The 26,975-nt window shown below is 58.9% G+C and overlaps 2 protein-coding genes across 7 annotated transcripts; one reads left to right on the top strand and one right to left on the bottom strand.

Annotated features, from left to right (window-relative positions):
• The first annotated feature begins 36 nt into the window (after positions 1-36).
• On the top strand, positions 37-26,902 carry OBSL1 (obscurin like cytoskeletal adaptor 1). 5 transcript variants are annotated; one of them, XM_040450902.1, is made up of 21 exons: positions 37-1,098; positions 3,251-3,520; positions 3,605-3,856; positions 4,026-4,328; positions 4,506-4,802; positions 5,809-6,081; positions 7,258-7,530; positions 8,268-8,540; positions 11,418-11,690; positions 12,445-12,720; positions 12,795-13,082; positions 13,256-13,531; positions 14,127-14,396; positions 14,560-14,832; positions 15,831-16,097; positions 16,967-17,079; positions 17,619-17,775; positions 17,946-18,107; positions 18,422-18,526; positions 18,830-19,099; positions 26,791-26,902. In XM_040450902.1, the coding sequence occupies exons 1-21, from the start codon at positions 87-89 to the stop codon at positions 26,832-26,834; spliced, it is 5,727 nt and encodes a 1,908-aa protein (XP_040306836.1). In that variant the 5' UTR covers positions 37-86; the 3' UTR covers positions 26,835-26,902. The 5 variants fall into 5 exon arrangements, with proteins under 5 accessions (XP_040306836.1, XP_040306835.1, XP_040306837.1 ...); XM_040450901.1 differs by lacking the exon at positions 26,791-26,902 and adding an exon at positions 19,801-19,930; XM_040450903.1 differs by lacking the exon at positions 26,791-26,902 and adding an exon at positions 19,797-19,908.
• Positions 20,065-26,631, bottom strand: TMEM198 (transmembrane protein 198). Of its 2 annotated transcripts, none has more exons than XM_040450913.1 (5): positions 26,260-26,631; positions 25,749-25,918; positions 22,625-23,200; positions 21,341-21,543; positions 20,065-20,967 (listed from the first exon to the last, which is right to left on the bottom strand). In XM_040450913.1, the coding sequence occupies exons 2-5, from the start codon at positions 25,912-25,914 to the stop codon at positions 20,830-20,832; spliced, it is 1,083 nt and encodes a 360-aa protein (XP_040306847.1). In that variant the 5' UTR covers positions 25,915-25,918; positions 26,260-26,631; the 3' UTR covers positions 20,065-20,829. The 2 variants fall into 2 exon arrangements, with proteins under 2 accessions (XP_040306847.1, XP_040306846.1); XM_040450912.1 differs by having other exon boundaries at positions 25,749-25,953; positions 26,260-26,629.
• Positions 26,903-26,975: the final 73 nt, after the last annotated feature.

Below are 26,975 nucleotides of genomic sequence, written 5' to 3' on the forward strand. Positions count from 1 at the left end.
CGCCTCGCCTCGCGGGCTCCCGCCGCCGCCCCCGGCCTCCGCGCGCCCGCCCTTCCCCCCCGCGCCGCTGCGGGCCGGCCGCCACGATGAAGGCGGGCTCGGGGGATCAGGGGAGCCCCCCGTGCTTCCTGCGCTTCCCGCGGCCCGTGCGGGTGGTAAGTGGCGCCGAGGCCGAGCTCAAGTGCGTGGTCCTGGGGGAGCCGCCGCCCATTGTCGTGTGGGAGAAGGGCGGCCAGCAGCTGGCGGCCTCCGAGCGCCTCAGCTTCCCGGTGGACGGCGCCGAGCACGGCCTGCTGCTGAGCGGCGCGCTGCCCACCGACGCGGGGGTCTACGTGTGCCGCGCCCGCAACGCGGCCGGAGAGGCCTACGCGGCGGCCGCCGTCACCGTGCTGGAGCCGCTGGCCCCTGAGCCCGAGCCCCAGCCCGCCGAGCGCCCGCTGCCTCCTCCCGGGGCGGGGGAGGGCGCCCCGGTGTTCCTGGCGGGGCCCCGGTCCCAGTGGGTGCTGCGGGGGGAGCAGGTGGTGCTGACGTGCCAGGTGGGGGGCCTCCCCGCGCCCGCGCTCTACTGGGAGAAGGACGGGATGGCCCTGGACGAAGTGTGGGACAGCGGCCACTTCGTGCTCGAGCCCGGCAGTGCCGAGGGCGGCCCCGGCGTGAGCCTAGCTCTGCGCATCCTGGCTGCGCGGCTGCCGGACTCGGGCGTCTACGTGTGCCACGCCCGCAACGCGCACGGCCACGCGCAGGCCGGCGCGCTGCTGCAGGTGCATCAGCCCCCCGAGAGCCCGCCCGAGGACCCCGATGAGGCTCCCAAGCCCGTGGTGGAGCCGCTCAAGTGCGCGCCCAAGACCTTCTGGGTGAACGAAGGCAAGCACGCCAAGTTCCGCTGCTACGTGATGGGCAAGCCAGAGCCCGAGATCGAATGGCACTGGGAGGGCCGCCCGCTGCTCTCCGACCGCCGCCGCCTCATGTACCGCGACCGCGACGGCGGCTTCGTGCTCAAGGTGCTCTACTGCCAGGCCAAGGACCGCGGGCTCTACGTGTGCGCAGCGCGCAACTCGGCGGGCCAGACTCTCAGCGCGGTGCAGCTGCATGTCAAAGGTACTGCGGCACCCCTGGGGCTGCCCGGGCCCTGGGGAGGGGCCTCCAGCGCTGCCCGGGAGCCGGTAGGGGGAGGGGAGACGGACTAATAGCGTACCGTTTCCTGCCCGCCTCCCACCCCCCAGGGATTCGTATTTAGTAGGTCTCCAGGGTACCCAGGAACTTCTTAGCAAACTTCGTAAGTGATTCTGAGGCAGAGGGTGGAAAACCAGCCTTTGATAAACCGCTTTAAGGCGTGATTGATGTACGAACCAAGAGGGAGCACTTCTAGTCCAGGGGATTTCAGCCTTTTTGTTTCACTCCCCTTCCCTCAATGGAAATCCCTTGTGGAGACTGATATAAGGAACATTTTATGGGTGTACATTTCCGGGTCAAGATTCATAACTATCCATGAGAACAAGGGTAAGAGGAGGCTGCATTCACAACTGGGTCTAGTCTGTGAGTCCTGGGGGGAAAGTCTGGCTGCAAGCGACACATTGAGAAACTCCTGATTCACACCAAAGGTAGACTTGAGGGAGGAAAAAAAAAAAATGCACTTTTATGAAACTGCTCTCCAGGTTTGAAAGAAGAAAAAGGTGAAGGAGAAGAGATTTCCATTTCAAAGTTGAGTCACCAGCAATATCTAATAACATTAGATACATTGCTCATAAACAGAAAACTCAGAGGAAAAAAACATCCCAAACTCCCACTGGAAGGTGAAGCTTTCCAGAACAGGAGTTCCCTGCAACTCCAGGGGTTATACCTTCACTAGCTATTCCTCAACTTGTCCCCTCAGAGGAAGAAAAGTGGGCACATTTCCTGAGCCCTGCCTGGCGCGAGGGCAGCATGTGGCACCTGTGCTTCTGTGGTGAGGTCTGATGTGCACAAACTCGCAAAACTGCACTAACACCATCAGGAAAGAAAAGCCCAGTGGGAAGGCAGAGCTTCGCAGAGGCACAGGACATACACGCTTCTCCAGCGGCCTGATAACCTGCTGGCCATTTCCATCATCATGCTTTCTTTTTGTAAAATGCAGTTTTGACAACGACAATTTATTTTATTTTATTTTTTTAGCGTTTATTTTTGAGAGAGACAGACAGACAGAGTACGAATGGGGAGGGGCAGAGAGGAGGGAGACACAATCGGAAGCAGGCTCCAGGCTCTGAGCTGTCAGCACAGAGCCTGATATGGACCTTGAACTCCAGAACCGCGAGGTCGTGACCTGAGCCGAAGTCAGATGCTTAACACACTGAGCCACCTGCCCCCCCTGAAAATGACTACTTTAAAATTTTTTTTTAAGTTTATTTCTTTATTTTGAGAGAGAGCGCATGCACTCATGTGCCAGGAGGGGAGGAGGAAGAGAGACAATCCCAAGCAGGCTTCACACTGTCAGCACAGAGCCTGACCCGGGGCTCAAACTCACGAACCGTGAGACCATGACCAGAGCCAAAGTCAAGAGTCAGACACTCAACCTGCCGAGCCACCCAGCCGCCCGTTTCTTTAAATTTTAATTGCACTTTTTAAAAATCATTTTATTTTTTTCTTCATGATTATTGTGCCGCTTTAATCCCCATCCCCTATTCCCCCCCCCACCTCCCCTCTGCTAACCATCAGTTTGTTCCTTATAGTTAAGAGTCTGTTTCTGGATTTGTCTCCCTCTTTTTTTATTTTTTCTTTCACGCGTTTGCTTTGTCTCTTCAATTTCACATATGAGTGAGGTCATATAGTATTTTTCTTTGACTGACTTATTTCACTCAGCATTATATGCTCTAGCTCTAGCCAGGTGAAAACGACCAAAGTTCTTTAAAAATGAAATTCAGCTCAGCCCCTTGCAGAATTTGCGTAGTGCCTCTGAGGGACCCCCAGGGAACCGCTGGAAAATCACCGTTGTGGTCCAAACCCTTCCATCCCTTTCCCCGCTTGACAGTCAGAAAACTGAGGCCCAGGATCACTGAAACGGCCTTGCTCAGGGTGACGTGGCCGGAGTGTCAGGGTCAGATGAGAATCCAGGCCACCTGACGTCTCTCCTGTTGGGTTTTCTGTGATCCTGGAATACCTGCTGGCCTGGGGGGAAATGGCAGGAGCTGACGCGGGTATAGGCAGTTGGTAATGCACGGAGCCCTTCCCCTGGTCTGGCCCTCTCCAGAGCCTTCTATCTCTCCCCTCCCCACAGAGCCCCGTCTGCGCTTCACCAGGCCCCTGCAGGATGTGGAGGGCCGGGAGCATGGCATTGCCGTGCTGGAGTGTAAAGTGCCCAACTCCCGCATTCCCACGGCCTGGTTCCGTGAGGACCAGCGGCTGCTGCCCTGCCGCAAGTACGAGCAGATCGAGGAGGGCGCCGTCCGGCGCCTCATCATCCACAGGCTGAAGGCAGACGACGACGGTGTCTACCTGTGCGAGATGCGGGGCCGGGTGCGCACGGTGGCCAATGTGACGGTCAAAGGTGGGCTGGCCAGTGGGAGGAGGCCGAGGCTGAGGCAGGCGGATGCCCAGGCCCCAGGCTGGGGGATTCCCGTCCTTTTCTCAGGGCCCATCCTGAAGCGGCTGCCCCGGAAGCTCGACGTCCTGGAGGGAGAGAATGCGGTGCTGCTGGTGGAGACACAGGAAGCTGGGGTCCAGGGGCGCTGGAGCCGCGATGGGGAGGACCTGCCGACCATCTGCCAGAGCAGCTCCGGCCACATGCATGCCCTGGTCCTTCCAGGGGTCACCCGAGAAGATGCCGGCGAGGTCACCTTTAGCCTGGGCAACTCCCGTACCACCACTCTGCTCAGAGTCAAATGTGAGGGCAGGAAGGCCCGTGGGCAGACTGACTCTTCGAGGGCCGGACAGGAGGGCCAGGGCAGGAGGGTGACCAGATGCCAGAGCCTGGGTTGGCAAAGCAGACTCAAGTTGGGAGGGCTGTGGGAGGCTGGAGCAGGGCTGGAGTGCAAACCCTGCCTCTGTCTCAGGCGTCAAGCACAGCCCCCCGGGACCCCCGGTATTGGCAGAGATGTTCAAGGGCCATAAGAACACAGTCCTGCTGACCTGGAAGCCCCCCGAGCCGGCTCCTGAGACCCCCTTCATCTACCGGCTGGAGCGGCAGGAGGTGGGCTCGGAAGACTGGATCCAGTGCTTCAGCATCGAGAAAGCCGGAGCCGTGGAGGTCCCAGGGGACTGCGTGCCCTCCGAGGGCGACTACCGCTTCCGCGTCTGCACAGTCAGCGAGCACGGCCGCAGTCCCCACGTTGTGTTCCATGGGTCTGCTCACCTCGGTGAGTCAGTCCTTCCGGACCCAGCCTGCCCGCGGCCGTACCCCAGTCACACCTCCCCGTCCTCTCTCCTCCCTTCCCCAGCCTTCGGTCCCCGTCGTGTTATATGCCTTCTGCCTGCCAACTCTTGTCCTCTGCCAGCCCTCTGGTTCTGATGGCGGCATTCTGTCCCCATCTCAGTGCCCACAGCCCGCCTGGTGGCAGGTCTGGAGGACGTACAGGTATACGACGGGGAAGATGCGGTCTTCTCCCTGGATCTTTCCACCATCATCCAGGGCACCTGGTTCCTTAACGGGGAAGAGCTCGAGAGTAATGAGCCAGAGGGCCAGGTGGAGCCTGGGGCCTTGCGATACCGGATAGAGCAGAAAGGCCCACAGCACAGACTCCTCCTGCAGGCTGTCAGGCACCAGCACAGCGGGGCACTCGTTGGCTTCAGCTGCCCCGGTGTGCAGGACTCGGCCGCCCTCACCATCCAAGGTTGGTGCTGGTGGGGACCTGGGTGGACACAGAAGTCCTTGGTGGGTTCAGACGGAGGGCTCAGCGGTCCAGAAGGCCAATTTCCACCTACGTACAACGTACGTTATCTTCAGCATCGTAGCCAAGTTCTCTTTGTGGCTTACAGAAGTCCATCACATTTGCTATCTTAGAGGCATGGCCCCTGGGCCCTAGTCCCTGACTGCTTCCTGCCTTATCATGTAACCAATAACATTACCAGAGCAACTTCTTGTGGTGTTAGGCACAATCCTAATCATTTTACGTGCGTTAATTAACACGGTTCTCTCGACAGCCCTACAAGATAGATTCTTTGGTGAGTCCATTTTACACATGGAGACACTGAGTCACAGAGGGGTTAAGTGATTTGCCCAGAGTCACCGAGCTAATGAGTGGTAGTGCTGGGTTATGAAGCCAGGCAGTCTGGTGCCAGAATCACACTGTGCCAGCTATGGAAACCAGGAAGGAAGGGGATGAGGGGTCCCTGAGGAGGACGGTTCTTGGTGGGCATCTGAAAGTGCAGGGGACGTGTGGCGGTTGCCATCTCACTGTTGCTGGAGCTTGTTCGGCCAATCAAGGAATTCCTCGGTGACTGAGCACAGGGCCAGGCAGGTGGTCAGCTGCTGGCATCCTAGGAGGAGGGCAGAGTAAGAACCAACAACCAGAGTGGCATTTTCAAAATGCAGCCTGGGATCCCTGACATCAGAACTGCCTGGAGGGCTGGTTGATAATGCAGATCCCCTGGCCCTTGCATGCCTGTGTGGGGCCTAAGAGTTTGCATTTTCAGTAGACTCCCTAGCAATTCTGTACGCTCAAACTTTGCCCTTGAGAATTGGCGTGTGAGCCCAGCGATTTTCTTTTTAATTCCAACAAACGCGTTGAGCCAGCGGTTGTCTGGCCTGATGTACTCTGGCCTGCACCAGCGAGGGGTGTCGACCCCAGGTGGAGCGTGACAAGGGTGCTGCCTGTGCCCACGCTTCTCCCCACACAGAGAGCCCGGTGCACATCCTGAGCCCCCAGGACAAGGAGTCGTTGACCTTCACGACCTCGGAGCGGGTGGTGCTGACCTGTGAGCTCTCCCGCGTGGACTTCCCAGCGCGCTGGTACAAGGACGGGCAGGAGGTAGAGGAGGGCGAGTCGCTGGTGGTGAAGATAGATGGGCGCAAACACCGCCTGATCCTGCCGGCCGCCGAAGTCCGAGACAGCGGCGAGTTTGAGTGCAGAACAGAAGGCGTCTCAGCCTTCTTCAGTGTCACCGTCCGAGGTCAGCAACTATGGTGGTCTGGGCTCCTGCAGCTGAGGCTGATTCCCAGGGGCCATGCAGGCCCTGCCCCCTGGTCTGCCTGCTTGGGGGTCCCTTCCAGGGAGAGCCAAGAGGGCCAGCAGACACGTTTTCAAATTACTCTGTACTTGCTTCCTAATCCTCCCGTGCACCCACACCCTCCAGCATACTTGCCCTCCACATACCCCTGGCTAGGTAATGAGGGCGGGGAAACGAAATTCAATTAAGGGAAGGAGAGGCACGTGCTAACATGTACTGGGTCCCTGCCATGAACCCAACATAATACCAAATGTTTCAAATACATAGGGTTTCACGTAATCTTCACATCTGGATGAGAAGCAGTAGATCTCTACAACACAGATGAAGAAACAGGCTCAGAGAGGTTATGTGATTTGCCCATTATCACACAGCCAGCAAACACCATAGCTGGGTTCACACCCAGGTCTGTGCTTATCCTACTATCTCAGGTAGCCACGGTCAAAGGGAAGCTTTAAGTGCAGGGGTCCAGTGGTTCTCAGGCCATGTTCTGGCTGCTTCAGAACCACCTGGGAAGCTTGTTATAAATGCATACGCCCAGGCCCCCCAGCTCTCCAGCTCCAGACTATCCAGGGTAGAGCCTGGGGATCACTCCGGGAAGGCAGCTTGGGAACCACTGATTCACCTCATCTTTTCGCTTCGAGTGGACATCCTGTCTCAACCCCACTGCAAGGAGGCCCTCTAACTGCTGTACACGCACCCAGTGACAGGGAACTCACTACCTGTAGCGAGCAGCTGTCTCACTGTGGCACCTAAGTCATTCCCCCTTCCTGCCCATCCTAGGGCCGGTGCTCCAGGGGATCCCTTGCAAAAACAGCAGCAAGCGTGGCCCAGTGTGGCCCACGATAATGACCTCCTCTCAGCCTAGGCAAAGGCTGTCATCTGTGCCTCCCCCTCCCCCATGTCCCCGCCCAGCCACCCCCACGTCCCGTGGGGACGCCCAGAACACAAAGGTGCCACATGGTTTGCGTTGCCTCACCTGCCATGCCCTCAGTACCCCACGTCATTGCTCCAGACCACCCTGCACAGCACGGCCTTAACCCTCCTAGTGTCCCCTGGGGAGGAAACTGTCTCCTGTGAGTCTCCTGTCTGCGTGACCTCGTTTTGTCTGCTTCCCACCAGACCCCCCGGTGCATATCCTGGACCCCCAGGAGCACGTGTTTGTGCATGCCATAACCTCTGAGTGTGTCATGCTGGCCTGTGAGGTGGACCGAGAGGATGCACCCGTGCGCTGGTACAAGGATGGGCAGGAGGTGGAGGAGAGTGACTTTGTGGTGCTGGAGAAGGAGGGGCCCCACCACCGGCTGGTGCTGCCTGCTGCCCAGCCCCCCGACGGGGGCGAGTTTCAGTGCGTCGCTGGAGATGAGCGTGCCTACTTCACCGTCACCATCACAGGTGGGGGGACAGGCAGGTCCGTGTGGCACCGCCTAGCAGCTGTCACACGATCCCCTCCGGGCCACTCTTCCCCAGGCCCTCTTCCCTCCCCGCAAGCTGATTGCGTGCCCCTCCTCGGTCTGCATCCTACGATTCGGTCACCCGCCAAAACTACGTTGTCCTAAACGCTGGCCAGGGCTCCAAGAGTCACAGGGCACCTCTGCCCCTTTCCGTTCTCTGGAGAAGGAGAACCTCTAGGAATGGCAGAGCTTTCCTGCGGGGCAGGGTGTAGGGCAGGTAAGCCCCCACCCTAGAGGGGTCAGAAGACCTCAAAAGTCTATGGGAGACCCTGGCTCCATCTGGGCACCTAACCCACCTCTCCCCAGCCCCATCTTACATATGGTCCCTGCCCCAACCCAGAGAGCGTAGACCATTTCTACAGCCAAGGCTGACACCGTGGTCCCGATGGGGCCACCGTGCCTGTGACGTGCTTTGGTGACTGTGGTTGTGTCTCCAGATGGGGGTGGCTGTCCCAGCAGCTAGGAGACCTAATCCAAAGGCAGATTCTCTTCTTTTTTTTCTTTTTCTTTTTTTTTTTTTTTTTTGTTGTGATGAGCACTGGGAGTTCTATGTAAGTGGGAAGGTGGGAAGGCTCTCTTCGTCAACACGTGGCCCACTTGCAGGAGGAGGGAACAGGCGTGGCTCAGGGAAGGCAGCCGGGCGCCTCGGTCCCAGCTATGACTGTCCCTGTCCCGCAGATGTCTCCTCGTGGATCGTGTACCCCAGTGGCAAGGTGTATGTGGCGGCCGTGCGCTTGGAGCGTGTGGTGCTGACCTGTGAGCTGTGCCGGCCGTGGGCCGAGGTGCGCTGGACCAAGGACGGTGAAGAGGTGGTGGAGAGCCCCGCATTGCTCTTGCAGAAGGAGGACACCGTCCGCCGCCTCGTGTTGCCTGCCGTCCAGCTGGAGGACTCTGGCGAGTACTTGTGTGAAATCGATGACGAGTCGGCCTCCTTCACCGTCACTGTCACAGGTGTGGGTTCACCCCAGCCGCCCGGGGTCACCAGAGGACAGTTCTGAGCCCTCGGGGGGAGCTGGCCACCTACCCCCTAGTCGGCACACTGGGGAGGAGGGAGGTGGGGCTGCGGGTGCATGTACCGAGGCTCCCTGCCCGGAAGACCCCAGGGCCCCTATTCAAGGAAGCAGGCTCCTCCCCAGCACCAGGGCCAGGAAGAGCTGTGCTCCCCTGGCTCATTTACTGGGTGCCTCCCACGTGCCACCAGACCCCGGGCCGGGTGCTGCAGGTAACTGGTGTGTGAGACACGCACCATCTCTGCTCTCAGAGCTGCAGTCTAGCTGGGGAGGCAGCTGTTAACCAGGGGTCGCAAACGGGCAGTCCGTAGGGCCCCATGCAGCCCACAGATGTGTTTTGTTTGGCCTGCAGAGTCTTACCAAAGTCAGGACAGTTCAAATAACAATCCGGAGTTATGCGTCCTCTTGAAAAAGCCGAAGACCCGGCGGCTCTGGTCCCGATTCCCCCCATGGCGACGAACAGCTGGTGCTGAGTAGCAGCTGCCCCCATAATATGGGGCCCACATTCCTCTGCCCTTCCCCCTCTGCCATTCCTCTTTGCCTCTCCCCAGACCCCTTCCGCCACTCACCTGACCACCTACCTGGCCCCTGTGGGCATTTGAGTTTGCGACCCCTGTGTTAAACCAATAAATGCACAAATAAATGCACAGTTGACACGTCGTGACAAGTGATGTGAAGGAGCAGAGGGCTGGAGAGAGAACAGGAGAGTCAGAGAGGGCTGTGGAGAAAGCCGCCACGCCCCTGGGCTGGACTCTGGACACCCGGTGGCAAGCAGACAGACACGCTCACTTCCCTCCGGGAGCACGCAGCCTGGGAGGAAAGCCAGACACTTTAGAGGGTCTCAGAAGGTGGACTGTCTAGTGTTGTGACAGGGGTACAGAGGGAGCTCAAGGCTGGGGGGCTGCTAACCTTGTCGGCAGGCAGGGAGTGCCTTCAAGGCAGATACTTGGGGGCAGGGGCCGAGGTAGCTGAGTGGGGTCAGGTTTGGGCCGAAGGTAGATGGGAGAATGCTCAAAGCTGGAAAAGCACAAGACGACTGTGAAAGTCACGGTGGTTCGGTGCTGGAAAGCGTGGGGCCACAGGCCTCAGCGCCAGACCTGGTGTGGATGTGCAGCTCGGGGCGGGGGGGGGGGGGGGTGGCGCTCGCAGGGCCTGACAGCTCGGTGGCACAGAAGAACCGCGCTGGCTGCACTGGCACTGTCTTGTCGCCCTGTCCTCCGCTCTGCCCCAGCAGTGATGCCTCGATCCAGGCTGAGCTGTCTGGGTGCCCCCACCCCCAACCCGCGAGAGTGCAGCCTGGAACACCCAAGCCACAAAGCCAAAGAGGCCTCTCTGTGCATGTTTTGTCCTGTAGTGACCCCTTCAAGCTCTTCAGCCCCACGCCCTGGCCAGACACAATGGCAGACACACATTTCAGCTCACACCTGGCCTCCCCACAAAACACCAGATTGCTCACCGGGAAGTTCACACAAGCGGCCCGGAAGTTCACACAGAGCCAGCCCGGCTTTGGGCCAGGGATAAACAAGTCTGATGCCAAGCTGAGGTCCCGCAGCTGTGCGGACACCCCAATCCTGTCATGGCACCTTGTCCTCACCCCACTGCTCCCTTCACCTCCTTGGCTCCCCAGGCAGCCGCACCTTGCAATCTACCAGCCTTGCTGGACCCCCGAGAACCAGCCTGCGTCCCTTGGAATCTTAGAACAAGCCCTGTTAGGGAGGTGGGTTGTGGAGGCAGAGGACTTGTGTGCTGGTGAGCACGTCTGCCCATGCGCACCTCTGCAAAAAAGTGTTTCCGGGAAGCGAGCAGTTCCTGAGCTTAGCCACAAGGGGGCCGCATGGTAAAGGGGCTCTAAAATGTCGTGGAAGCTAGAAGATTCTGGGAGATGTTCAGGGCGCATGGGAGCATGGGCAGGCTCAGACTCAGTGCACCAGTCACCTCCAGTGTTGACATAGGAGGTCCTTTCCTGTGGAGGAATGACCCCTTTGGAGCAGTTGGAGATGAACTCCCAGAATCAGCGTTTAGCATCCCTGGGGAACTCAGACAGGTGCTGGCAACTCTTAGACACAGATGCAAAAATCATTACTGAGTTCAGCAAGCTTCGGCTTTCGATCCCAGCACTGCTCACAGAGTCTGAGCCTCCCTTTAACAGATGTTGGCTCTTCCTCCAGCCCTCGAGTACGTGGACCCAGCTGTGACCTTAAAGAGATTGGTTAAATCACTCTTTGCCTCGATTTCTTCATCTGGAAAACAGGGATAAAATGATACCTACCCTTAGGATTGCTGTGAGAGTTCAATGTGTAAAGTGCTTAGGACTGTTCCTGGAACCTTAGGAAATCATACAGAAGTATTCGCTGTTACGGATCTACGATCTCTTGTTCACAATTCTGAAATCCAAAAAACTTCTCCAAACCAAAAGTCTTTTTCTAAGTTTGGTCTTCAGAGTCATTTCAGTAAAACCTGTGAAACTATTTCTGCTCTTTAAGTATCTTGTTTAGAGTGAGTATATGTATATGTCACACTGCCGAAATGTTAGTGTGGTTGGTTGCGGCAGGGGACGGGGCGTGGGGGGAGGTGCTCCAGTGGGGGCTAAGAGAGGCAGGTATGTGATATATAATAAATGCACCTTTTTTTCCTGGGATCTGAAGCATTCTGGATTCACATCTCTGGCCCCAGGGTTTTCGGAGGGTAGATCGTGGACCTGTTATTCCTTGTTATTATTATCCTTATCACTCTTGTTGTTGCGAGCGACAGGAACTCCGTGTTGCCAGGGCGGCTGGCGATTGAGTTTGTGACAGCCTGTGATTGCCCCACTCTGCAGAGCCCCCAGTGCGCATCATATACCCCCGAGATGAGGTGACCTTGATCGCCGTGAGCTTGGAGTGTGTGGTGCTGATGTGTGAGCTGTCTCGGGAGGACGCCCCTGTGCGCTGGTACAAGGATGGACTGGAGGTGGAGGAGAGCGAGGCCCTGGTGCTGGAGAGCGACGGGCCACGCCGCCGCCTGGTTCTGCCTGCGGCCCAGCCCGAGCAGGGGGGCGAGTTCGTGTGTGACGCCGGAGATGACTCAGCCTTCTTCACTGTCACCATCACAGGTGGGCAGTCTCTGGGCATCGTGGGGAGCTAGAGAGGCAGGAGGCCGAGGGACAGACACCCAACCTTCTCACTTCCTGCTTCTTAGGGGACCCCCACCTGCCCCACACAGCCTGCCCCTCCCCCAGACTCCTCATTCTCAGCTATCAGAGAGCCCTGGCTTGCCCAGATCAGGCCATGACAGTGACTAGAGAGAGCCCAGCAGTTAGGAGCATTCATTCATTCATTCATCAAATATTTATTGAGCAACTACTATGTGCTCGGCACTGTTCTGGATGCTGAGGGATAGAGTAGCAAGCCAATAAGAGAACACCTCCAGTCTTTGTGGCGCTCGAGTTCTAGTGAGGATACACAGACAACCAGTAGGCGATGATAAGTACGTCAGAAGCAAAGTGGGGAAAGGGGATATGGAGTGGGGGCATGGTAGGGTGGGGCGTGCATTGGGGTCACATCGGTCTGTGTCTACCTCTGTCTATTCATGGGCCCTCAGACAAATCACTTTCCTCTAAAGAGGCTTCGAGTCCTCATCTGTAAAGTGAAACCAACATCGGTGCCGTCCTCGGGAGTGTCAGGAGTAGCTGTGAAAAGAGCTGCCGTGTGCTTAGCACAGCACCGGGCACACAGTAGGTGCCCCCAGATGGTAGCCACACAAGTCCCAAGAACGGCTCTGGAAAGAGAGAGTGCTGAGAAGCCAGTGTGAGTGGGTGGGAGCCTGCTGGCTGAGCCTGAGCACCTTTCCCTCTGTCTGTCCACCAGCCCCACCAGAGAGGATCGTGCACCCGGCAGCTCGCTCCCTGGACCTGCAGTTCAGGGCTCCAGGGCGCGTGGAGCTGCGCTGCGAGGTGGCCCCTGCCGGGTCCCAGGTGCGCTGGTACAAAGATGGGCTGGAGGTGGAAGCATCGGACACACTGCAGCTGGGAGCCGAGGGGCCCGCTCGCACCCTGACCCTGCCCCACGCCCAGCCCGAGGACGCCGGGGAGTATGTGTGCGAGACTCGTGATGAAGCGGTCACCTTCAATGTCAGCCTGGCCGGTGGGTGCTTCCTGCCAGCCCGGGTGCGGGCGGGGGCAGTCAGCCGGAGCTGACATGTTCCTCTCTCTGTCCAGAGCCCCCAGTCCAGTTCCTTGCTCCAGAGGCAGCCCCTGCCCCACTCTGTGTGGCCCCTGGGGAGCCGGTGATGCTGAGCTGCGAACTGTCCCGGGCTAGTGCCCTGGTCTTCTGGACTCACAATGGGAGGCCGGTGCAGGAGGGCGAGGGCCTGGAGCTCCATGCTGAGGGCCCCCGCCGTATCCTCTGTATCCGGGCCGCAGACCTGGCCCACGCAGGCCTCTACACCTGCCAGTCCGGGACAGCCCCGGGGGCCCCCAGCCTCAGCTTCACTGTCCAAGTGGCTGGTGAGTATGGCCTGGGCAGAAAGCCTGAGAGCGTTGCACCCCCAAGCCCATATGAGTTTCCCCGCCTCTCTAGCATGCCTTGTCCATCCCTCACTCACCTCTCTCAGTATCTTGCCCTCCCCACAGCCCTCGGGCCTCTCCCCATCCAGTGACCCCCAGCTCTGACCCCACAGAGCCCCCCGTGCGGGTGGTGGCCCCCGAGGCAGCCCAGACAAGGGTTCGCAGCACCCCAGGCGGGGACCTAGAGCTGGTGGTGCGCCTCTCCGGGCCCGGGGGCCCTGTGCGCTGGTACAAGGACGGGGAGCGACTGTCGAGCCAGGGGCGGGTGCAGCTGGAGCAGGCCGGGGCAAGGCAGGTGCTGCGGGTGCGGGGGGCACGGAGCTGGGACGCTGGGGAGTACCTGTGCGACACGCCCCAGGACAGCCGCATCTTCCTCGTCCGCGTGGAAGGTAACAGTGCACCCCTCACTCCCTGTGGGCCCTGTCACCCCAAAGACCACACCCCTGCACCCTTCTGGGACTCCTTCATCCCCCGACCCCCTCCTTGCTGCCTTGGGCTCTAACCAGTGCATGCACAACTAGTACTTGGATGAGGCTTCGGGAACCCTCTGTATAGGAGGAGCCATAACCCCGTGGTTAAAAGCAGGGGCTTTGGGGTCAACCCACCCAGGTTCCAATCTGGGTTCCACTTGTCAGTAGTGCGAGACTCTGGCAAGTGGCTCCACCTCTCTGGGCCCCGGCTCTGAAGGGCGGGGCAGGGGGTGGTGCTTGTCTTGTAGGGCTGTTGTGACCGTTAAATGAGATAAATAGGGTCCATGGTAAATTACCTAATAGGGAGTCAGAGAAGTAGGGAGCCAGGCTGGGATTGAAAGGAGGTAGCTAGGAGCGGCAGGGAGCTGGCCTCTTGTCCTCTGAGATACCCCCCGTGGTCCTCAGCAACGATCTTTCAGATAACTGAGAGACGAGGACCTGCACCCAGGAGAGGATGGAAAGGAGGGAGAGGGAAAGACACAGCCCACCTCACTGCCTGACCCCATCCCCCCAGAACCACCACTGGCAAAGCTGGTCTCAGAGCTGACGCCACTCACCGTCCATGAGGGTGACGACGCCACATTCCGGTGTGAAGTCTCGCCGCCAGATGCCGATGTCACCTGGCTCCGCAACGGGGCCGTTGTCACTCCGGGGCCCCAGTTAGAGATGGCCCAGAATGGTTCCAGCCGCACGCTGACGGTGCGACGCTGTCAGCTGGAGGATGCGGGGACCGTGACTGCCCGAGCAGGGGGCACAGCCACAAGTGCCCGGCTCCACGTTCGAGGTTTGGTCCTGTTGGGGATGCAGTGGTCTTGTCTCCTGGGCCTGTTCTCTCAGCCCTGGCCCTGGCAGCCTTGCGCCTCTGCCCAGGGACCGGCCGGTGGGCAGGGGGTCATCAGCCTCCAGGCCCCACCAGGCTCCATGACCCCCTCCCCCTTCCTCCCCAGAAACGGAGCTGCTGTTCCTGCGGCGGCTGCAGGATGTGCGGGCAGAGGAAGGCCAGGACGTGTGCCTCGAAGTAGAGACAGGTCGAGTGGGCGCAGCAGGTGCCGTGCGCTGGGTGCGAGGTGGGGAGCCCTTGCCCCATGACTCGCGCGTATCCACGGCCCAGGACGGCCACATCTACCGCCTTTTCATCCACGGTGTCGTCCTGGCTGACCAGGGCACCTACGGCTGTGAGAGCCACCACGATCGCACCCTGGCCAGGCTCAGCGTGAGGCGTGAGTGCCCTGTCTTCTCCTAACCCATCACACTGCCCCGTGGCGCAGCCTTTCCTGGCTGCCCCAGGGCCCCTCAGACCCCCCACCAAAGTGCCCCTCGCCACTGAGGCAAGTCAGCCCTGACTGGCCTCCAGAAGTGTGACCTGAAGCAGCCTGCCCAAAGCAAAACTTTTCATTTTCTAGTGTTTTCTATTTACCCTAGAAGTCCGTGTGGATTTTGCATTCCATTTCATGTGTCCCAGTTGGCTTTGCTGTAAACGTAAATATTATACTCCAGAAACACGTGCCGTGTTTATCCCTCAGTCACCTGCCCCAGGGTCCACGGGCCCATTTGGCAAATAGCAACTCCCCCATCTGCCCCAAGCCAGAGCTTTCTATTAACTGCGAGACCTCATGCAAGTTACTTACTCTCTCTGAGCCAAGTTTTCTCAAGAATGGGGCTGATCCGTACTTCAAGGGTCTTCAGGAACAATAGCTGAGATGACATGAAAAATGCCCACACAGAGCTTGGTAAACGGTTGCTGTTGCTGATATGTAGTCTCTTCTAATTTATTTCATTCATTTAATCGCAATAAACCCATGTCTCAATGCTGTTCACCTTGTACGGTTGGAGAAACTAAAGCCCAGAGAGGTCGAGCAGTTTGCCAAAGGTCACACAGCACACAAACCATGTGGCAGAGCTAGGGCCTAATCCCAGCTTGTCTGACTCCGATTCCTGTGCTCCTCCCAGTGTCACAGCACCCCTCACCCAGACTCCTCGACCCTCTAGCCACAACTCATCTCCTTCACATGTGCCCTCTCCTAAGCCCCTCCCCACCCCGCCCAGTTGGCCTCCTGTGCTCCTTTCTCCCTGACCCTGGTTCTGGGCTTCCTTCCACAGGGGCTCAGATTGGGTGTTAGGGGTGGTACAGGTGGGGCCAAGAGCTGTGTGAACCCTCAAAACCCCTGCCCAGAGCTGGAGCCCTCATCCTCCCTCTCTCCCCATCTCCCCCCACCAGCGAGGCAGCTAAGGGTGCTGCGGCCTCTGGAGGATGTGACCGTCACTGAGGGGGGCAGTGCCACCTTCCAGCTGGAGCTGTCCCAGGAGGGTGTGACCGGGGAGTGGGCCCGAGGTGGAGTCCGGCTGCACCCGGGGCCCAAGTGCCACATGCATGCAGAGAGCCACAGTCACCGTCTGGTACTCAGCGGCCTGGGCCTGGCTGACTCAGGCTGCATCACCTTCACGGCGGATTCCCTGCGCTGCGCAGCCAGACTCACTGTGAGAGGTGTGGATTCTGGGCCCGCTGCTTGCCTGCTGACTGCCCTGAGTGTGATTCCACCGATCCCCCTCCCTGTGTGGCCCCCTGCACTGACCCTGCCTGTCGGAGTGTGCCTCTCCTGACTCTTTGGCCTTGGGTGGCCCCCAAGACCGCCCTGCTTGAGTGTGGCTCCTCTGACTGAGCTGATCCAGCGTGACTCCACTGACCTTCTGGTCCCTGTGAACCACTGACCATGCCACTGTGAGTGTGCCTGTGCCGGTGTGGTCCCTCTTGTCTGCTGCCTGACCAGGGCCCCACTGACCACTCTGAGTGTGGCCCCACTGACCACACCTGCCTGCCATGGCCCCTGCTGCCTGCCTGCGTGTGCCCTTCTGACCACTCAAGTCCCAGTGACCCACTAACTGCCTAAGGATGACTCTACTAGCAACTCTGGTTCAGGGATGCCCATTTTTTCTACGCCCCATAGTCCCCACTGACAACACGTGCTCTGGAAGTTCCCCCCATTGCTCCTCTGAACACATCATGTCTCCCACTGGCCAGTATCACCTGTCCATTCCAGTAAAGTGTGGTCCCCACTGACCATGCCTGCCTATAGATGACTCCACTGGCGTCCCTGCTTTCGTTCCCGCCCCCATGCCCCTCTAATTCCAGCATGTCCCCCACTGGCCAACTTAAAGTGTGATACCCCCAGCTGGCCACTCCTGTCCCATTGACCCCTGTGGCCCTGTTGTGTCCTCCACTGACTAGCATCCCACTTGGACCACTTGTGTCCCGGCACATCCCCCTCTGACGAGTGGCCTCCACCCACCACCTTCCCCAAATGTGTCCACCACTGACCCCTGTGCCCAAGTGTGTCTTCCTTCTCCCCCTCCCAGAGGCCCCAGTGACCATTGTGAGGGGGCCGCAGGACCTAGAGGTGACCGAGGGAGACACAGCTACATTGGAGTGCGAGCTTTCCCAGGCCTTGGCTGATGTCACCTGGGAGAAGGTCAGAACCCATCCCACCTTGACGTCATAAGGACATAATGATAATGGCCCAAATGGAAACAACTAATACTCCCTGAACAGATGTGTCTGGCACTGTGCTCAGATTTACTTTACATTAAACCCTCTAATCCTTACAACAGCCCTATAGAGTATCTCCGTGTTATCTCTAAGGAGCCTGAAGCTCAGTGGGGTGATATCGCCCAGCGGCAGACAAAAGGGGTAGAGCCATATTTGAATCCAGATTTGCCTTATTCTAGAATCCATGCTCACGTCCAGAGTGATCGGTACACGACTTTTGGCTTCCAGTGCCCACGGCGCCCCTTTTCAGTCCTAACATTCCCAAGGATGACACCTTCCCAGTGAGGCTCCCGGGGAGGCCCCAAAGGCTCAGGACAGCCAGATCCCAGCCTGGGGGGACAGAGAGGCATAAATGCTCCTCGAAACCTCTGGACTTCAACAGACGGCGCCGCCCTCTCCCAAGGCCGAGGCTGCCTATGTCCAACCGAATTCTCCCCGACCCTCTGCAAATCTCGCCCCTAGGACGGGCGCCCGCTCACCCCCAGCCCTCGGCTCAGGCTCCAGGCCCTCGGCACGCGTCGCCTTCTCCAGCTGCGGCGCTGCGGCCCCTTGGACGCCGGGACCTACAGCTGTGCAGTGGGGACGGCTCGCGCCGGGCCCGTCCGCCTGGCAGTGCGCGGTGGGTACCGGGCGCTGCCCGGACTGGGCAATGCTGCGGGCGCGGGGACTGCGGACCCGACTAGCCCCGGACAGACTCCGGTGCCTCCCGGGAGTAGGGCGGAGTGTGGACGTGAGCGGGCACCGCCCCCTCAGCCCCGCCCCCGCCTCACGCCCCCGGCTCCGCCCCAGAGCGCACGGTGTCAGTGCTCTCCGAGCTCCGGGCGGTGCGCGCCCGCGAAGGCGACGGCGCCACGTTCGAGTGCACCGTGTCGGAGGTGGAGACCACCGGGAGCTGGGAGCTCGGAGGCCGGCCGCTGAGACCCGGAGGCCGCGTCCGCATCCGACAGGAAGGTTTGGCGGACTTTCTTCCTATTCTGGCCCCCTGCTGCCCCGCCCCCGGCTCAGGCAAACCCCGCCCTACTAGGATAAGCCCCGCCTCTGGCTCGAGTGAGCCCCGCCCCACAGCCCAAGGACCCTTCTCCCGGTATTTCCCCGGTCCCCAGCTCTGAGCCACCGGTCCTGGACCACTCCTCTTTCCCCTCAGTCCCGCCCCCAGCGCACATTGGCCGTGTCCAAACCGACCCGGGGACCTACTCCGGCCCACCTTCATCCCCGAACCCTCCCCTTGGCTGCTCCGGCCTCGCTAGCGCCTCTCTCACCCCCAGGGAGGAAACATGTTCTGGTGCTGAGCGAGCTGCGCCCGGAGGACGCCGGTGAGGTCCGCTTCCAGGCGGGACCCGCCCAGTCCGTGGCTCAGCTGGAGGTGGAGGGTAAGCAACTGGGGAGGGACGGTTGGGAGAGGGCATCATCTCCCCTCGGGACTGGCAGGCTGGCGGCTGGTCCTGGGAACACTGCCTCCCCACCTCCCTTCCTCGAGGGACTCTTTTAGGGCGGGTCACAGAGGGCAGTGCGTTTCCTGGGGAGGAGGAGACTTTGGGTTAAGGGTACAGAGGATCGGGCTGGTGCCTTAGATATCTAAGAGAAGTGGAGGCTGCAGGGAGGGGGAAGATGCGTCTCTCCTCCTGGGGGCCCTGCGTGTCCCTATTAACTTAAGCCCTCGTCCTCACCCCCAGCACTGCCTCTCCAGATGTGCCGCCGCCCCCCTCGAGAGAAGACGGTTCTGGTCGGCCGCAGGGCGGTGCTGGAGGTGACTGTGTCCCGCTCGGGGGGCCAAGTGTGCTGGTTGCGGGAGGGGGTCGAGCTGTGCCCGGGAGACAAGTATGAGCTGCGCAGCCACGGCCCCACCCACAGCCTGGTCATCCATGACGTGAGACCTGAGGACCAGGGCACCTACTGCTGCCAGGCCGGCCAGGACAGCGCCCACACACGGTTGCTGGTAGAGGGTGAGTGGAGCTGACTGGGCAGAGGTCAGAGGGGCAGTCTGGCTGGCCAGACAGGAGGGGTCGCCTGGGAGCTGGTGGGCTGCGACACGCCTACCAGAGGTTTTCCAGGACTTGGGATGGCCAACTGGTTCTGGGGTGTGTGGAGGTGGGGAGTGGGGGAGGGGCTGAGGGCTGAGCAGAGGAGGGAGCCCTGTGTTCTCTACTGGAACCGTCTGGTTCAGGTCAGCCGTTTCCACCTTTCTATGCCCTTTCCTGTCCAGGCTTCTCACTCTCTCCTGCCTCTGGACTGTGTCTGTCTCTCTTGAATGCCCCATTTGGACCCTAATTCCTCTCCTTCCTACCTACTAGCCCCTGATCTGTGCCTACCTGTCCCTCATCCCCCTCCTGCTCTCTGCCCAGCTGGCTTCTGCCCATCTCAGCCAGCTCCACATCGGGCTGAGAAGAGGGCTCCTCTGGTCCCATTTCCTTCCTCTTCCACAGAGATGCCCCCTCCACCTGAATTCCTGCATTTCCTACCCCTAACTGGGGGCTGACTCCCATTTTCCTGCCCTCATAGACATCCCTGACAGAGGTCCAGAAAGGGTGGGGCAGAGGGTGAGGAGCCAGCTCTTCCTGTGCGGGTGCCCAGGCTCTGCCAGGGGAGAGGACGGTGGTACCCACTCTCTCCCCAGCCCCACGCCGAGTCATTCCTCTGCAGGTAGCTAGGAGGACCGAACCAGGCCAGGCAGGTGCCCTCGGACAGCTTGGAAGGCGTGTGCCCGTACCCTGGGCAGGGGTGGGGAGGCAAGGGAACCACAGGTGTTGGGGACAATAAAGTGGTACAGTCCTTTTCCCTGGCTCTCTGTGTGATGTAGGAGGGCAGAACTTGCCTGGAGCCTCTGTGTAGTAAGTGACACAGGACACCAAGGGCTGCGGGGCTTCCCATTTGGCCCGCGAAAGTGCCAGCCACTGAAGACCACCACCACTCCTGGCAGAAGCCACACAGTTTGGCACATTTATAAAATATGTAAAACAGGGTGGGGTGAGGGGAGACAGAAGCATGAGGTGTCCAGGGTGGCATGACAGACACCAGACATGCACCGTGCATTTAAGCCCCCTCCCCCAGCCCCTTTCCCTAACCCAGCCCAGAGCAGCACCCCCCACCCCCCTCCCCTGCCACTGCCCTCAGGCTGGTGGCTTTGTAGAAGACAGGGGACCAGGGCTAGGGGTGCTGCCATTTGCCCCAGGGACAAGGACAAGAAGCCTTAGATGAGTCTGGTTGGGAGGTGGAGCAGTGGGGGAGGAAGGCAGACATCCTCCACTTAGACATGCAGAAGAGTGGCCTGTGGGACCCCAGCAGTGGGGGTGGAGGCAGGGCCAACCTTGGAGAAGCCCCACCAATCAGAAATCTAAGGCAAGGGTCCCAGTGTCCCCTCAAGCCCACGCCTCCATACACACATATACACACACACACAGGCGGCACACTCACAACCCTGAGCACACCCCAATGGGGCTCACACCCCGCATCCCTCAAGAGCCCCTCTGGAGCTCGGGAGGAGGCTTTCCCCTTAGGCCAGGCCCAGCCTGAGACAGGTTCTCTCTTCCAGTAGCCGGGCCAGCCCTCTTCAGGGTGGGGAGAGGGACAGCCAGAGGCCACAGGGCCAGGCAGGCTGGGTAGCGGCCCAGCAGACCTCCCCAAGCTGGCAGAGCTGGTGACCGCAGAGTCTAGGTGGGCAGGAGCAGCAGTACTGCTATACCCGCACGGGGGGCCCTGAGCAGGCCGTCAGTGGCCCCCGAGACCCATACTCATAGTCCGCGTCTGTGGGCGAGGCCATGAAGGAGCTCAGCGAGCTCCCCGTCTGCCGGTCCCGGAAGCTCTGGATGTAGCTCTGTGGGAAAGTAAACACGGGTGTAAGCGTGGAAATCCTGCCCCGGAAGCCACCTCCAGGGACATCCTCTCCTTGCACGCCACAGCCTCAGACTCACCCCAGAGTGCCACAGGCCCAGGGCCTCACCACACCCATAGTCCATAGCCTGAGACCCTACCCATACTATACCTCATTAAAATTCCTACTCAGGACACCTTTCCCCCAGTCCTAGAGCTGGACCCGTCAGTCTCCTTGTGCAGGGGTTACAATAGTCAGACAAATGCTAGCCCTTCTAGATCGAGATCGGCCTCTGGGGAAGGCCAAGTTCCGTTGGACAGAGTCTACAGTACTCCCTTCTCCCCCCATTCAGGCTGGAGGGGCCCAGGTTGCTCACCGGGGAGAGGACATCTCCATTGAAGCGTTTGATGGGCACGGGCCTGCGCCGATAGGCGGGGTCAGGAGGCCCGGGTCTTGGTGGAGCCCGGGGGCCTCTGGGGGGCGCTCGAGGGGGTCTCTTCTTCCTCCGCTTCTCCTTGCGCTCTTCCTGCTGCCGAATCCGCATCAGCTGCACGCGTCGTCGCTGCCGGCTGATGACCACTGTGCAGGGGTGGGCAGAGAAGGGTCTCACAGGCTCACACGCCTCGTGTCCTCCAAGCCTCCCTGATCCTTCCTACCTCAGGGCTCCAGGCGTCCAGATTCCCTTTGTCCCTAACCTCCTGCTCCCCCTTCCTTTCCGCATCTCCCACGCCCCAAATGGGACTTCCTGCAGTTGTTCTTTTCTTCCAAAGGTCATATGGAAGATTCCTAGACTTCTAAGTACTCCCTCTCCAGCTATTATCCCTTTCCCAATCCTGAGCCCCAGGTGACTCACCTAAACCAGCCCGTCATCATCTCTCAATTGGACAACTACAGCCTCCTTCTCACTGGTTGGGCCTTCCATGCTTGCCCCCCCCCCCCCTTCCACAATGTTTCTTACACTCAGCAATCAGAATGAGCATCCCAAACGCTAAATGAGATTCTATCCACCCCCTGCTTTAAACCTGCAATAGCATCACATTGCCCTCCTGGTAAAATCCAGAGTCCTAATCATGGCCCACAGTGCCCGCACAGTCGGTATGCCTCACCCACCACGCTACAGCCCACTTCCTCAACAAGCCAAGATCTTTCTTTCTGGGGACCTGCCCTTGCTGTTCCCTCTTTTTCTAGCTCTTTGCACATGGCCTCTTATCCTTGAGCACGCTACTCAAATGTCACCTCTTCCTAGCGGCCTTCCTTGACCCCTGTATCCGTAACAGCCTCTGTAGGTCACTTGTTTACATTGCCCTGCATATTTTTTTCGTATCACTCCGGAGCTGGAATTATCTAGTTTGTATGCAGTCTGTTGTCTGTCTGCCTCCACCTGAATGCAACCCCATGAGCGCAGGGTCCTTTTCTGTTGGATCCCCTGTGCCTGAAACGGGCTTGCCACAGAGCCACTGCCCCGTACCTTGTTGCAGAATGAATAGTGGGGCTGAGGTCCTGTCTTCCCAGACCCTGAGCCAGTCAGCTCTCTAACCCTATTGAGGCCTTTGGCTACTAGTGTGTACTGCTCCTTCCCCCGTGCCCCATTTGCTCAGTCCTCCCACCCGTCCTTGGCCACTCATTTCTCTCTCACCCACCCTGGCCTGGACCCTCTCACCTTCCGTGTGGGAGTCCCCCTCGGCCGTCACCCGCCACTGCACCAGAACGCCCATCAGGCTGAGCAGGGGCCAAAGTGCCAGCAGGGCCCAGCTCCGCCAGCAGAGGGGGGGTACTGGGGCAGCACGCAGTCGCTCCACCGCGTAGCGCCCCAGCAGCAGCAGCTCAGCAAAGTAGTCAGCGGCAGTGGCGATGAGCGCAGCACCTGTCACGGCGGTGGCCAGGGTGGTGAGTGGTCGCGGCCAACGCAGTGTGAGCAGGGCGCAGAGTAGGCCGCCCCCCAGCAGCAGCCCCAGTGGGCCCCACACAGAGCCTGGCTGGTAGTAGGGAGCGGAGCCCAGCAGGGCGGCAGCAGCGAGCAGCAGACCCAACAGCAGCCCCACCAGGAAGAGGCCCACACTGCGCACCAGCATGGCCACCAGCCCGCAGAGCAGCCCGATGCCCAGTGCGATGCCCGCACTTGCCCCGGCACTCAGCTGTGTCTCCAGCACCCGCTCTCGGTAGCACAGCAGGAAGATGACCACCGAGCCAAACAGCAACCCAGTGAGGAAGAGTACTGCCTTGAAGCAGCGGTAACCTGGAGGGGAACAAGGGCTAGTGAGGGGCCAAAATGAGGTCACCAGGCTCCAGAAAGGGGATCAGAGGGGTTATGGACATGAGAATCACAGAGGAACCAGGAGCAGGTCACTAAGTTCAGAATCTTGGGGGCCACTGGAGTTCTGAGGGCATCAGTGATGGGACCATTGGGGTCCAAGGAGGTCAGAGAGATAGGTCATTGGGACTCACTGGGAAAGCAGAGAGATAAGAGTTACTGAGATGAGTGTTGGGTCTTTGAGGGTCAGATAAACCATTGGAGTCAAGAGTGAATCAGTGATAGGGTCATTAGGGTCTTTGGAATCATAGGGGTGAGAGAGAGAGGTCATTTGGGGTCACAGGCGATCAGCAATAGAATCACTGGGGCCTTAGGAGGGATTGTTCAGAGATACGAGGTATTTAGAAGTCAGAAAGAACTTGAGAGATGATGGTCACACAGGTTCAGAAAGATAATGTCTTTAAGGGGTAACAGGGCTTCAGAGATACAACATTAGTAGAAAATTACAAAGAGAATGGAAAAGCAGGGTTATTGGGGAGGGGTTCCAGAAGATGAGGTCATTGCAAGCAGGGGAATTAACAGACATGGAATCGTTGAGAGTGTTAAAGGGTTTCTGAGAGAGGGTAATATTGAAGCCAGAGAAATGGGAGATCATGAGGGTAGGCAGACAATGGCATCATAGGGACCAAAGTGTCAGGAGTAACAGAGGGAGACAGAGGGATGGAAGGTAATGAGATAACTGGAGGCGGCTGGGGGTCACTAGGGTCATAGAGTGTTCAAGAGGATTATAAGGGGAACCGGTGGTCATGGAGTTTCAGAAAAATGGAAGTTATACCCATTAAGGGTAACTGGAAGAGTGAGGGACCTGTAGATACTGAACAGTTGGGAAGATGGAAGTCAGAGATGGAGGTCAAGGGGTCAGGGTACGCCAAAGAGAAAGTTCATAAAGAGATTCAGGAGGTGCCTGGGTGGCTCAGTCAGTTAAAACATCCAACTCTTGATTTTGGCTCAGGCTGTGATCTCGAGATCGTGAGATTGAGCCCCATGTTGGGCTCTGTGCTGAGCATGGAGCCTGCGTGGGATCCTCTCTCTCCCTCTGCACCTCTTCCCTGCTCTTGTGCATATTTTCTCTCTCTCTCTCTCTGTCTCTCTCTCTGTCTCTCTCTCTCTCTCTCTCTCTCTCTCTCTCTCTCTCTCTCAAAAATAAATTTAAAAAAGAGGAGATTCAGTTTTAGGAATGAGGGAAGCATCAGAATCCAAGAGGTTCTGGGGTCAGATAGAGGAGTAGGTCATACACAAGGGCTCAGAGTCCAAGAGCCTGGGAATGAGGGCATCCAAGGTGGGTAAAGTGGCAGAGAAGCCCAGGGGAGAGAATGTCAGGCTGCTTGAGCAACTGCAGAGAGAGTGGGTATGGGTAGTGGAGAGCATGAGGTGACAGGCTCCTTAGAGACCCAGAATGTGTCCTAAACCCTTAGAAGGGCACTTCCTCTTGCTCATTCTGCAGTTGTTCAGCTTAGAGTTTGGGGGTGGAAGAGGAGGCACCATCTGGCTCCCATCCTTACCTACTACACAGCCATTCTAGGGGGAGGTATAAATGCTGCAGAACACTAGTCTCATGGCACCTCTGCCCAGCCTGGAACCCAGATCTCCATGCTTCCTTTGTACTTCTTCCAATTGCCTACAATGATCCTCCTAGAGGCTTCCCTTGGGCCCCCAGCCCATGGAGCTCACGCCCCTCTCTGAAATTCTGTAACTCTTGCAGTAGTCATGAGGCACTTATTCCACTAGCCCATCTGGTACCTTTGTGCAAATTAGAAAAAGTCATGTCTTCCTCTAGGTAAAGCAGCCTTGTGCCAAGGCCTAGAGTTTGGCAAATGGACCATGGGCTGGATTTCAGCTCCCGGTTGCCTATTCAATTGAACTCCCTTGTGCAGTACCCATCCTAAACAACTGTTTATAGCAGGCCTGGTTACTATAGCTATCTCCATGTATGTGACTACCATCTAGCCCACTCTAACATGTATTACAGGTGTGAATGTTCCAGAAGTCTCTCCCCTATCAGACAATACGCCATATGGTAAGGGACCATGTTCAACCACCCTGCTAAATGCTTTTCTGTGCCTACCTAGCACAGTGACCCAAACCCATCTTCACCATAATAGCTATTATTTATTGAGCATCTACTATTTTCCCAACAACCTCTATGAGACAATTTATCATCGTTCGCACAGTTTAGATGGGAAAACTGAGGCTCAGACAGTTTAATGTGCCGAGGCATCACAATTAGTAATGTGCAGAGCCAGTTTCAAATTCAAGCATGCTGAATTTAAAAGCCTGTGTTTTTTAGGACCTAGAGTCTAGATGATCCATGAACATGTGTGGGATGAAAGAAAGAGAAAAGAAAGATAGTTATTCATGGTGGTGGTGGTGATGGTGGTAGTGGTGATGATGTTCTAGAGAAGATTTGAGGCGCCTAAAAAATAATTTGGGAAACAGTGGGGAGCCCAGGTGAAGGATGAGGTAGGGGTCTCACCGAAGAAGCAGTAGACGACTCCGAACAGACAGCACATGATGCAGACGAGGGCCGGCAGTGCCTGGTACCTGCGCTCCAGGGGCTGCTCACAGGGTGCACCCCAGAAGGCATCATCTGGCTCGGGGGGCAGCAGCTGGAACCGCAGTGTCGCCACAGTGCCTGGCATAGTGCTGGGAATGGAAGGGAGTCAACCTCCCAGGTCAGCCTGACAAAGAGTAAGTTGGGGTCAAGGAGGAGTGCTGGGTCTCCACCAGGATGGGGGCAAGAATGGGAATGGGAGAACTAGGCAAGGACACCAGTGGACAAAGGAGTGATGCCCAGCCCTGAAAGCATGTCTGAAGTGGAGCAAAAGACAAAGGGAAACAAAAGTGCCTGGCTAAAGGAGGCTGAGATGTAGAAGTTAAAAGGGACCCTGGTTGGGGGAAGAGGAGGACAGTGTGCTGCCCATAAGAAAGAGGCAGCCAGGAGACTCCTCTGTGGGCGGCCAAATCTGGGATTGTCCAAGATCTACCTGGGCAGGAGGCGACCTGAGCTTCTGAGCGAAAGAGGCTGTGCAGGGGCCGGAGGGTCCGGGGTTGCAGAGCGCCAGAGGCCCCAGCTGACTGGGGTCCGGGAAAAGTCCGCCGAGCCGGGAAGGGGGCTGCTGGGCCGGAGGGACCGTTCTCTGTGCGGCGGCGTCGCTGCTCCGCCTCCAACACCGGCTGGCACTCCAGTGCCGCGGAGTCTGGGGACTCAGGCTGGGTCTGGGGAAGGGAAAGGAGCAGGAGCAGGGGCTTGGGCTGCCCCAGAGCCGCGGCCCCATGCCCTGAGCCCGCCCGCGGCCTTTGGTGCTGATGGACAGCTCCGGCCTCTGCTCCTGACGTCACTCAGGGCGCACCATCCAGGCAGGGGCGGGCTGCTTCTGACGTCACCAGGGACGCACCAACCACGCCGGGGGAGGCAGGGGACTCCGCCTCCGGCGTTTCCCTCACCGGCACTGAGGAGGGGGCACTTCCGGGGGTCCTTCCCCTTTAACCTCCCCCTTCTCCTCCGTCTCCGGTAGCTGGAGTCCGAGACCCCACCCCGGGGGCGGGGACCTCGCAGTGACACGTCGGACAGCGGCGGCCGTGGTCGAGGCTCCTGCGCGGAGCGCTGGGACCCTGCGCCGGACGGAGGAGGATCCGAGCGCCGTGCAGGGGATTCGACTAGGACCGCGTCGGCGGGGAGGGAGCGGGCCCGCCCGCTTGG

The sequence above is a fragment of the Herpailurus yagouaroundi genome, unplaced genomic scaffold, assembly GCF_014898765.1.
Source record: "Herpailurus yagouaroundi ecotype Mexico unplaced genomic scaffold, PumYag 202, whole genome shotgun sequence".
Lineage (NCBI taxonomy): Eukaryota > Metazoa > Chordata > Mammalia > Carnivora > Felidae > Herpailurus > Herpailurus yagouaroundi.